General features: G+C 38.3%; 1 protein-coding gene across 1 annotated transcript; it reads left to right on the forward strand.

Moving 5' to 3' along the window:
* The first annotated feature begins 276 nt into the window (after positions 1 to 276).
* Positions 277 to 11,943, forward strand: pkp2 (plakophilin 2). Its single transcript, XM_078243165.1, has 13 exons — positions 277 to 579; positions 1,345 to 1,415; positions 2,906 to 3,507; positions 3,639 to 3,777; positions 4,803 to 5,010; positions 5,185 to 5,362; positions 6,493 to 6,607; positions 6,961 to 7,122; positions 8,314 to 8,490; positions 8,933 to 9,086; positions 9,468 to 9,660; positions 10,408 to 10,495; positions 11,111 to 11,943. The coding sequence occupies exons 1-13, from the start codon at positions 387 to 389 to the stop codon at positions 11,171 to 11,173; spliced, it is 2,343 nt and encodes a 780-aa protein (XP_078099291.1). The 5' UTR covers positions 277 to 386; the 3' UTR covers positions 11,174 to 11,943.
* Positions 11,944 to 12,733: the final 790 nt, after the last annotated feature.

The raw sequence follows: 12,733 nt of genomic DNA on the forward strand, positions 1-12,733 counted from the left end.
TGACACATTAGGTGTGTTTATAATAAAGCAATGCATTTTAATCAGAGGTGAAAGAAATAGTAACTCAAGTTAAACTACAGCCGTTAAATAAATGTAGTGGAGTTTAAAAGTACAATATTTCCCTCTGAAACACAGTAAAGTGGCAGAAAATATTAAGTACAATTACGCCTACAATACTTGCAGTATGTAACTAAACTTCTTATTAATCAATAGCAGCCAACAGCGAACACCTGACACCTCAGGTGCGCCGCCTTTAGCCCCGCCCAGCGCAGTGTCCTGACGTCAGGGCCACCCGCCACACAACAAAGCAGCAGGAACAGTAGCCTACCCATCGAGTCAAATGAAGCGGCCGAGCTAGACTCTTGGCAGATTTGGATTTGTCCACAATGGAAGAGGTGTTTTTTAAATCAGCGTTACCTGCGCAGGACTCGTTCGAGCTGCATGACACCAGTCTGGCTCTGCCGGCCGAGCCGACTCTAAGATCCCCCATGGGAGTGAATTCAAACGGCCGGAGTCTACGTGTTAACCAGCAGGTTCAGCTCACACTGGCACGCAAGGGAAGAAAGACTGTGTCAAATGGTAATGTTCCGTTTGAAGTTTACTTCCGTGGTTATGATTAATGTTTGGCTGAAATGCAGAATACCACATAAGAGTCTCTTGTACAACTCAGAAAGATGATTTTTTTTTTTAGAATTGCATGTATGGTACAAAGGGTGATGATACAATCACATGGCTCCCTCTCTCTATCTATTCTTACAACAAATAATATGTATCTTAAATGATATCTCATTTTGACCTTTTAGTTTGGGAAGCACTGTATAAGACAGTTAAACCATAGGCTACTATTAAACAAGAGTTCCCAACATGTATTGGTTGGTGACCTCTTTAAATGAAGCAGTGTCTGCTTGTGACCCATTGTCACTGGTTGAATATGTTTGTGAGATGTGAGCAGTTCAAAGCCTCCTATAAAACCGCAGATTGTTTAATTTGAACTATTAAAGCCTGTAGATGTCAAACTATCCTGTAATTTTAAATATGCTATATTTAGGCCTAATATAAAAGGAAAAAAAACAACAAAGTTTTGTGACTGGAATGCATGCTGCATAGTAGTCTGCTTGTCCAACAGGTTTCTGTACTTTAATTCATCTGCCTAAAGGGTTACAGCTGACATAGCTTGAATTAAATCTCACCCACTGGCCTGCTTACAACAGGGTTATGTCAAGCATTAGCATTCGTTTACAAACGCTCACAGCACTAAGAGTGTGTACTGCCATACGTTGTCATACGTTTTAGGTATTTACAGTGTGAAACATTACACCAACAAAACTCTTCAACTTGTTTCAGGTAGTGTCCAATTACAGAAAAACATTGCAAAAAACTTTGATGCTACAGATGGACTTTTACCAAACATGAAGGTAAGGGACTCTTTTACCTCTTTACTCATGCGTGCACAAACACAGACACACAAACAATTGAGTGACATTCAACATCTTCATTATGGGTCCCTAAAAGGTAAAAAATAATAATCTTATTGTCCTTTATCCCTGATAAAACGGATCTGATCGGCTTTTTAAGTACTCCGTATTCCGTGACAGCCAGCAAGGGCAGTCGGTTCAATACCTTGTGTTTTCGTTGTCCTCTCTTTAAATTTTGTACCTGTCTATTATAAAAGAAATGGACATGTTGTTTTCCATAATTTGAATGTAGTCAAATGGTCTGCTGCTGCATTCAGAGCTGCCAGGCCTGTCAAGTGAATCACTGTGTTTTTACACTTGGCTTGACATTATAGATACATTGGGATTTTTTAACAGATTTAGCTCAAGGTGTATGGAGCCCTGAAACTGAATAAATGACAATTTAACACATTTCACATTTTTGGTACATTCAGTTATGTTTTTGTCTAAGAACCTTTTACAACATTTTGTAAGTTTCAGGGCTCCATATAGATGTGGCCAAATGGGCCTATTGTTATCTTTAAAAAAAAAAGTAGTCTTTTGCAACTTATGTAAATGGTAAACTACACTATATAATAGTAATATAATGCACAATGTAATGCACATTTTTTTTGTGATACAGCACAGTTTAGCACATTTCAATTGTGTAATTTAATCTGCACCATTATCCCTCAGTAGTGGAGTTTGTTCTGTATATCCTGAGACTGAATGGGCCTCCATAGACTTTAATGTATTATATAACTCAAAATAACTAAATAACTGTTCAGGGATCATATGACCTTTTTTCTCTATCGTATTGAAACTATTACCATTACATATGTATGGGGAATGATCCCCCTAAGTTCAGGTATGAGGATACTTCTTTGCCCGGCCACTCCCTACTACAGTTATCTCTAAAGCACCTGGGCTGGCATGGAATCACTGATTTATTTATTTTTAATCTCCACCTGAGTCAGGTGGATGTGGGTGAAAGCAATCTGCGTTATATTTTGAAAGATAGACAAGGAAAGTGTATGGGTCAAACCGAGAGTAAAAGCATACCTGTTGTAGTTGGGGCCCTGTCTGCCGGCAGCCTCCTTGGATTGCTGTTTCTCTTGTTCCAAAAACAAAACAAAACAGTTTAGCTGTTTCTAATGGTCTCTCTGTCAAGACGATTACGTGTCAGGCAAGAAAGCAGTCCCAGCGTTACTGCTGCTGTGTATCTCCCTTTTCCGGCGTATTGCTTGCGGTATCAGGGCTGACTGTAGGGCCTCAGCAAATCAGTCCCGTACATATGGAATACATAACGGTGGAGAGATAAGGCTCTTCACTCATAGAACCAAGGTTACAACGTAACTGAGGGTTCAGTTAGTTATAATGCAATACTGTAAATTTAAAGTCTTCCCAGAGAAATTTAAAGTGAGAGGACCAGCCAAATAAACATGCATGTTACATGTTTTTTTTTTCCACAGGTAAAAGAATTGGGCTTCGCCAACCGCTCTCTTTCAAGCAACCATGTGCTGAGACCATTCAGGAGGGTGGAAGTGTCTCCAGAACAGAGCCCAGAGTTACCTCGCAGTCACTTCAATTATAGTACCCACCGTTATGGGACGTACACCCACCCAGGGCCCAGTCAGTCACACAGGGGGGGGACCCTTCTGGACCACTCACTTGGTTCTGATTCATTTCGTCGCTATGCTTTTTCAGAGGCACCCCGTGTCACACGGTCGCTCGCATCCAAATCTGCAGACGGGACCTTCCGCCGGAGGTCACTCAGAGAGACGGCAGCACCACAGCCTGTGCTTGCAAATGCAGCGTTTCAGCCACGTAGTCAATATGGCTCTCGCTGGGGTCATAACCAAACTATTGTCAAACAGGATAAAAACACTGTGCAGGGACAAAGTGGTGATATGATGCTCGGTGCTATCCAGCCCCAAGAGGGCTTGTCCTGGTTAGCTCAGATCAGGAGATCAGTGAATTCATACCCACCCTCAGTCACTAGCGTGGAGGTGGACATGGGACGGCAGATGGAACTCCCCATTCAGCAAATACATGCACAGAATATCATAACACTGTAAGATCATGTTTGCTTGTGTTCATTTCTCTGTGTGTACATTCAATAATATGATATATTCTTGCATTGTCCTGGTGTGTGATTCAGGGCATGAACCTCATTTTTTCCTTCATGGCTGTCCTCTCACACAGGAAGTCAGAGAATAATCCTCCAGAGATGACGTTAGAGAGGGCCGTGAACCTGTTGACCCAGGACAATGAGGAGATGCTCATCTGTGCAGCCAGCCACATACAGAATCAATGTTTCAAGAGTGGCAATGCTAAAAAGATGGTATGTTTCATAAAATGCATTGTATGGGATCAGTTTACAGTGATATGTTGACATTAAAATATATGAGAGAAGACATTCTTAAACTGGATTTTTCTAATGTGTTTTGGGGGTTGTAGTATTTGCATTTTTGAGCCCCTGTGCCTCTGTTTGTACAGTTTAAATGTACCAATTTCACACCTAGCCATTGTTTCAGTAACAGCTTACGTTTTCTGAACTGGTTTGGGTTTGAGAGACCAATCCAAAGGGATATAACATAATGTAATGTTTGTTGGCATAGGTAATGCAATGCCAATTGTCTTCAAAGTTTTCATTTGTAGCACTTCACCAAAATTCAAAATTGCTTAGTGTGTAGAACATGGGGGTCTTTGTGCATCAGCTGACAAGGAAGCATAAACTACTACCCTGTCGCTACCTGATACATACGGAAAAACGATTTGTTCTGGTCCTATTTCCTGACCAGTGGGCTATTCTGACCCGAACCATTCAAGGTCAATGCCTAACCTCAACTGTCTTTGCACATGCGTAGAACAAATCGGGTTTTCGGTACGGATCTGACATCGACATACCCCAACAGACAAGATAATGAATGCTACAGATAGTGTGTGTACAAGGCCTTTATGCCACATTTCAACAGACCCAAGGCAAGTTAAGTTGTTGTGAAATCCTACTATTTATAGTATATCCAAACAGGTTTTAAACTTAGTACAAAAAACCTTCTGCATTTCTTCCTCTCAGCCCAACCCCATAACATTAAATTTGGCAAAGACCTCCCTGAGACACTTTGAATTGGGTTGTAGATTCAGTAATAAAGGGTTTATCGGGAACAATAAAATAGCTAACTAATTTTGCTATTGCTTTGGAAGTGATGACAGCCCTTTCATGTTGTTGATAAATGTCTTTTGATAAATGGCATGGCTGTGGTAAATAAATAATAGCGTATAACACTTCTTGAATGCAATGGCTTAAGTATATTTTGCATCTGTGTGCCAACAAATCGTCAATCAATAATCCACTCTTGTTTCCAGGTGTACTATCTCCGTGGGATTGGAAACCTCCTGCACCTCTTGTACAATGACAATGAGGAGGTGCAACGTGTCGCTGCTGGGGCTCTACGTAATGTTGTTTACCAGAGCAGCGAAAACAAGATGGAGGTAAAGGAAAATGATGGCCTGGCCACCATTTTGCGTGCACTGAAGAGCAGCCGTGATGTGGAGACCAGACGACAACTTACTGGTCAGTTTTTGTACTTAGCTTTAATATATGATTGCTGCACCCAAAGTCACCCCATATTGACTTTAAGGCCTTTAAGATCTTATTGTGGGAGTTTTATACATTGGGCCAGTTTAGCTAGCATTTTGAGATAACTGTCTGTGTCTATAATAAAGTATATTTCCATCTCACTTCCAGGTCTTTTGTGGAATCTCTCCTCTCATGACCTTTTGAAGGAGCATCTATCCAAAGAAGTCTTATCAGTCCTAACCAAGTCTGTCCTGGTACCGAGTTCTGGCCTTTCTGAAGGCGAGAACCCAAAAGACGAGCTCCTAGCTGATGCTGATGCTTTCCACAATGCTACTGGCTGCCTGCGGTAGGCTCCTTTTTATTAGCTTTGAAACTAGATACTCAGTGAGCTTTTTCAGTGTAGATTAATAGATTAAAGTAAACGGACACCACTACTGGTATTCAGCGCATACCAAACTAAATCTACAAAAATATTCATGCACTTTGCTATAAATCCTATAAATTACTTTGTATCCTGAAGGAAAATGGATTGAACTGCACTGTTTTCATCACTAGTGACCATAAAATCATACTGTGATAAAGTAAACATCACGTGCAGTATAAGGCATTCATTATATGATATAATAAAGGGCAAGTGATAACAGGTGGCAGAGCTACAGTAACATATATCAGTTCAATGGCTACTAACTACATCAAATAAAGCCTAAATGAAAAACAATACTGCTTTCTCATCAGGCCTAGTCACCAAAATGGAGAAGTAATCACCATCCTATTTTTTTTAATACAATTTCTCTACTAACATTGCATTGTGTTGAAGATTAAGATTATGTATCATATAGTCAACTTAGTTGTCAAGACATACTGTATATCATCTCTCTGTTTACAAAGCAGGATATATCAGACGCGCTGCTCCCCTGGCAACTATAGCCGGGTCAAAAGAGTGAACGACTGAATTATTCATCGAGCTCTCTTCTCTCCGCTCTGCTGAACTGAAATCACTCTGTCCTCGCTGGCCCAATGTTATCAAGTTCTTCCAATCATGTTCTCAAACCTTTTGAGCTCCCTGTGGATGAGAAAAATGCCGAGTTCCCCTCCGATTTACATTTCATCACCGCACAAAGAACCTGTTGTGTGAAGTTAGAATGTTAATGTTGTATTTATTTTCCTCGGGAAGTTGGATTACTTACAAGTGTTTTTGTTAGTCCGTGAAATAATTTGTCCTGATTGCTACTGGCTTTGCAAAGACCTGAGATCCAAAATAGTGCATCCTTTGACTTTTTACAATTATGTGGTTGACAGAAGGGGACTTCATCCTTTCAACATCATTTTATCTGGCTCACTATGATGTGGGAATTCTTTGTTATTAACATTGCTGACTTCTCTAATATGGTTCAGTGGGAATGAAAATTGCGTATCTGATTGAAATGCACACAAATGTCACATTACCTTGGTTGCTTTGACTGTTTTTGTGTCCAGAAATCTGAGCTCCGCTGGTCCTGATGGAAGGAAAGCAATGAGGGAGTGTGAGAATTTGATTGACTCTCTGGTCTACTACATCCGGGGAGCCGTAGCTGACAAGACAGATGACAAGGTGAAATGAAAATGATAAGCATTCCAGAAAAAACTATTATCTTCACAGCTGTTTCACAACAAACTACTGAGTATTGATACATATATGTACATGTATTTTGTAATGTGACGCACACTGGACCCATACTTTTTTTCTTTTCTGTAGTGCATATCAAGTCATTCACATACAGTAAATCATGTTGCTTCTCACTGGATTAAAAAGGTCACAGACCAAAATCCAAAAAAATGTAAATAGTTAATGGAACTATACCTGTTACTCCCATTAAAGTTTCAGTGTGTTGTATCTATGTGATTATAAAAACCTATTGACATACTGAATTTAATTTGATCTTTGTCTATATATCTGCTCTGAAGTCCACAGAAAACTGTGTCTGCATCCTGCACAACCTGTCTTATCAGATAGAGGCAGAGCTTCCAAAGAGGTACACCTTAGATCTCCGAGAATCTCGACAAAACTTGGCTCCTAAGCAAAAGGCTGTCGGCTGCTTTGCTTATCGCAGTGCCAAGATCACTGAGGTAATCCCTTTGGACAATAAGCCACATTGACTATACAAGTGATGTTCTTGCAGTATAATAATTCAGTGCAATATTCTGTGAAAACTGCTGCATTGCTGCAGGTTTAATCACCCATAAAACATCTTAATTGAAGCCGATCATATTTATCTTTCTCTATTTTAATGCACGTGGAGAGAAAAATCTAAGCAAATGATACATTTTACAGGCTTGCTTTAGCAGGTGCGTCTGCGCCAGCAGCAGACAGACCTGCTGTTATGGACTTAGTGTTGAAATGCTTCATTTAAAGCTAAATAACAATGCAGCAAATGACCACGTGTAATACGAAAGGAGACGGCCAAAGTCCAAAACCCACAGAGAATTATCATCAACTCTGTAGTTCAACTCAGTTCTCTCACTATTGTTTATTGTGCCATTGTATGCTGTAGCATTATGATTAGGGACCTGGCTGAAACCATGAAAACCTGTCCCAGACCAAAGTGTGTCATACTTTTGGCCACATAGTGCAGTTAATTGTGTAAAGCCTTTGTGCTCTAACTACAGTATGTCACTGGCTTATCCATAAGCGATACTCAAGAGACTTATTATTGCACTTCAATAGAGTTGCAGGACTCACTAGAAATGGATCAAAAAAAGAATTGATGCAGCAGAGGCTGAGATGTCCAGACGTTTAGTCCCTAGTATGAGTCAAGCACCAAAAACACTGGATCCTACACTTCCCATGATGCCACTTAATAGTGTCCTGTAATATGTCATTGTTCTGAGTGAAATATGACACATTACAGAGTATCTTCGGAAATCTGAATCAGACACACAAGTTCAAGAAGAGCCATCAAAATTATTTTAATGTTTATTACAGGAGGAGACTGTAAAAGGATTTTGATTTAATTAAAAAAAGTATTTGCATGCCCATTAGACCCCTTAAACAATCATCTGCATTGCAGCTACTCAGTGACGGCATTGGACTGTGAATTCTTTATAATTATGTGAATTTATAGTATGATGATGCTGCAAAAATGACATGGATGCTCAGCCAGTCTTCCCTGGAAAAGTAAACAAAAAATGCACAAAAAGAGCAAGAAAACAAGACAAAAGAAAGTATCTGCTGCATAATAGGTTAATGTCTGGTCAATATGAACCCAGTGAACCCACAGATACAAAACCAGCTGCATCTCATAAACTGTTTCTTCCCAGCATCTGGAGCGACAGTGCCCCCTGCTGGAGGAGAAGGCGAACCCCCGTGGCATGGAGTGGTTGTGGAGCACCATCACTATCCGCATGTACCTGTCACTGATGGCCCGCAGTGTGCGTCAATACACCCAGGAGGCTGCCATCGGAGCCCTGCAGAACATCACAGCTGGGAAAGGAGCGGTAAGATGGGACAGATGAAAACATCCTGTTTCCTTTCATAGATGTATATACTGACCTCACAGCCTTAACCTGGTGGATTACATTTCATTCTGAAATTGAAGTGATATTAGTCAATTACTTGACAAATCATTTCTGCACTGGATTATGGAGGAATTCTCGTGATGGAAGAATCCCAAACGTGTGCCTGTTACTAAGTTACTAATTTACTAATTTAACAATTTAATAAATAATTAACTTATTTGAAGGGACAATGAGTATTTCGTTGACTATATATACATACAGTTCAAAGATGTTTGTCACACTGTTTTACTCCTGTTTACAATTTTTGTTGATGTAAACAAACCTTTAACATCAGACATGAGTTGTTGTTGTTATGTATTAAGAGCTGTAATTAAATGCAGAGTAACATCATATATTTGATACATTTTCTGTGGCCCGGCAGGTGTCTGAAGCCATCGCCTTCACTATTGTTCAACGGGAAAATGGCCTTCAGCATGTCAAAAAGATGTTAGAGGAGGGAGAAAGTAATGTGAAGAGGACAGCCATATCTCTAATAAAAAACCTCTCGCGCTACCAGAAACTGCACCCTGATATCGGTAACTGTTTCCATTAAAACCTAAAATACTTTCATGTCATTTTCCTCCACAAAGAATTTGCTTGCCGACCATTTTGTTTCCCGAACAGTAAACTTTTAAACCTTGAGTTTTTTTTTTAATGATTTTTTTTATTTTAACTGAAGACACAAGAAACATACAGCCCCCCCCTCCCCCCTGTCATCACCACCCACCCAGACAGCTTTTAGACAGCCAGAAAGCTCAAGTACCTTCCCCATTTCCTAGTGTAGACATCCAATCTGGAAACAAACGTTTATGTGACATCTTTTCAAACCCTGCCACCTTAGCCATCTCACAATTTTTTTTTTTTTTTTTTTTTTTAACTTTTTAAAACCCTTTCTTATTTGCTTCCTCCTCCTGAAGTGAAGCAGGGGTTGTCAGAGTTGGTGTGGATGCTACCCAACGACGACACCGGCACCGAACAGCCCACCGAGGTGACAGCTTCTCTGTGTCACACCCTGATCAACCTGTGTCAGAGTGACAGGCAGCATGTCAGAGCCGTCGTCAACCGGGGAGCCCTCCCGAAGATCATCAACATCAGCAGCAAGGACAACGGGTTAGTCTGCACTCACCTCATCACTGCTCATAAAGTACTCTTCTATGAAACTGAATCATTTCCTGTTTGAAGAATAGCACTTTATGAAGAATGTAATGACACGAGAGAGAGAGAGAGAATATATACATATTATATATATATATATGTGTGTGTGTGTGTGTGTATATATACATATTATATATGTGTGTGTGTGTGTGTATATATATACACATATATATATATATATATATATATATATATATATATATATATATATATATATATATATATATATATATATATATATGTATGTGTATATATATATATATATATATATATGTATGTATGTGTATATATATATATATATATATATATATATATATATATGTATGTGTATATATATATATATATGTATATGTAAATATATATATATGTGTATATATATATATATATATATATATATATATATATATATATATATATATATATATATATATATATATATATATGTATATATATATGTATGTATATATATATATATATATATATATATATATATATATATATATATATATATGTATGTGTGTATGTATATGTGTGTGTATATATGTATATATGTATATATATATATATATATATATATATATATATATATATATATATGTATATATATATATATATGTGTGTGTGTATATATATATATATATATGTATATGTGTGTGTGTGTGTGTGTGTATGAGAGAATAATTATAACTTTTAATTTTCTAGTCATGGACCAACCAGAGCGGGTCAGGCAGCATGCATCCTGCTGCACACCATGTGGAAACACCGTGATCTCCATGGGGCCTACAAGAAGGTGTGTTCCCACTCTCTGTGCAACATTAAAGTAGAAGCCTGTATTTGTCACTTATCAGGGTTTCCCATAGTGTCTGCACACAGTGAGCACAGTTGGAGACATGTTTTGAGACGCTGATTGCAACATGTTGCCATCCTATCTGCATGTATTCTTGCAGCCTCTTGTTGTCATCCTTTTGCTCTGCATTGTTTATGAGGCCCGCATCAGAAGCTTTAATAAACGGTTTAAGGTTTTGCAAGTGTCACGGCACGGATAGTACCGGTAAAATGATTTGTTTTAGGCCTAGGGATTTAAATTCACTTCCTCTTGTCTTTGAGTTGCTTCATTTAGACGAAGCAATTAGCTGCCAGTCATTTTTGTATAGCATAACATACTTTACATAGATATTGATACATTAAACATTGATTCAATGTGACAAGATTGGTGCAGTTATCTTTATTAAAAAGAATTACTCTATTTGCTCACAGTTTAACAGATGATCACGTCTTTTAATTACTACCACTGGGGGGCACCAAAGTGAAACAAATTCAAATCATATACAACTTTAAGAATCCCTCTGCAATGCAATACAACACACATATTGTATCCATAATCAGTGCTTCTTCCTCTCAACAGGGTGGGTACAGGAAAGTTGATTTCATTAATGCCAGGACAACAAAGGCTGTGAACTCTGGATGAGGCTGAGCCGAAAATCTATAACTCAAGTTGCACCTGTTGACAATAACAGCAACAATCACTAGATGCGCTGTTCCTCCTTTAATGAACTGCCTGTGTGTTTTTCAATGCTGATAACATTGTGAACTATGCCTACATTTCACTTTAAGGTCCCATGAAATGGCTTTAAAAGTGTACATTTATTTAGTTGATAGTAGATGCTGTTAGTGTTAGATATGGCTTAAGGACAAATGTGTATTTTAGATTATAGGACACAGGAAAAGAGAAGAATGTTGTATTAAAATAATGGATAACAGAACAATAAACCAGCTTACACAACAAGTACATTATAGATTATTTTTAGTTATGCTGACATCCCTTTCGATACATCAGATACTTCTGGCCACTGTCTTGGTGCCTCACGGTTAGAAAAACTGACAGATGAATGTAGAAACTTTAACTGAAAAAGCAACCATTCTCCAGCAAAAATACTGAATGAAATGTAAAGTATTTATGTTTGTGTAGTTTGTTTACTTTAGCAGCAGCTCAACAGTTGTTGTCAAACTGTTTTGTGTGTTTTGCTTATTTTTTTGCACTTAAGGCGACACTGTCATTAAACAAAGAACCACAATGAAAATATTCACACCAAAGAAATTGTGAAAGAGGAAAAATGTGTATGTTATACAAATGTTTATAAAATGAATTTTTGAATACAATGATTTCCTATTGTAACACAACAACGAGCTGATTTCTTACTGCCTGACTTGAGTGGATTCCTTAATAAAATGTTTTGAATAAAACGTATTGGTCATTGTGTTCTTGGAAACGTTAATAAATTACCCTAGAAAACGCCAGAATACAATAGCTATTACAAAATAAAGGAGAAGAATTGTTTGATTATGTATAGTAAATTGTTTTCCCCTAATAAATCACTTCTACCTTTTATGAAATATGAAAGGTCAAAAATGATATGACAAATTACTGTTTTGCCAAGTCTAATAAAATACTGTAAATATCCCCTTAAATGCCACAGGTACAGTAAATGAGATTTCTGACATTGATACAGTGGACTAAGATTGGAAATAGTGTGTGTCAGATATATGACATGAAAAATACATGTAAGCAGGTGTAAAAGTAACAGCTCAGGACCTAATCTCATCCTCAGAGCCTTGGTGGTCTTGCTCAGACATTTTTTACTTAAAACAAAAGCAAATTCCCCCAGAGATCCACTTCTCTGTCTAATGAAGCCGATCCCAGCTGAGAAATCTACAAAGGCCTCGCTGGATTTCGGGCGGTGGCTGAATTTTCCTAAATCAAATTAATAAAGCAAGCAATTATAGCGTTGTATCAGTGATTCTCCAGCCTGTATCTGCAAGTGCTTAATGTAGCATGACATGACAGAAAATTGCTTTTGAGGACTGATACAATTTTCTCTCTCCTGTCTCCAGGCCTGGTGTTGAGCTGAAACATTTTGAAGGTTAAAAGTTGAAAAGCTGAAAGTGTGCATCTCTTACCATACAGGAAATGCAAAGTAATTCACAAAGGAACAATGGAATGGTCCACTTTTCAGATGTAATTATGCTT

Source organism: Sander vitreus, chromosome 23 (genome assembly GCF_031162955.1).
Source record: "Sander vitreus isolate 19-12246 chromosome 23, sanVit1, whole genome shotgun sequence".
Lineage (NCBI taxonomy): Eukaryota > Metazoa > Chordata > Actinopteri > Perciformes > Percidae > Sander > Sander vitreus.

Coding starts and splice junctions, on each gene's coding strand:
- pkp2 (XM_078243165.1), top strand. CDS start 387: ATGGAAGAGGTGTTTTTTAAATCAGCGTTACCTGCGCAGGACTCGTTC. Junction 1,416..2,905: donor GACTTTTACCAAACATGAAG/GTAAGGGACTCT, acceptor TTTTTTCCACAG/GTAAAAGAATTGGGCTTCGC. Junction 5,011..5,184: donor GACCAGACGACAACTTACTG/GTCAGTTTTTGT, acceptor TCTCACTTCCAG/GTCTTTTGTGGAATCTCTCC.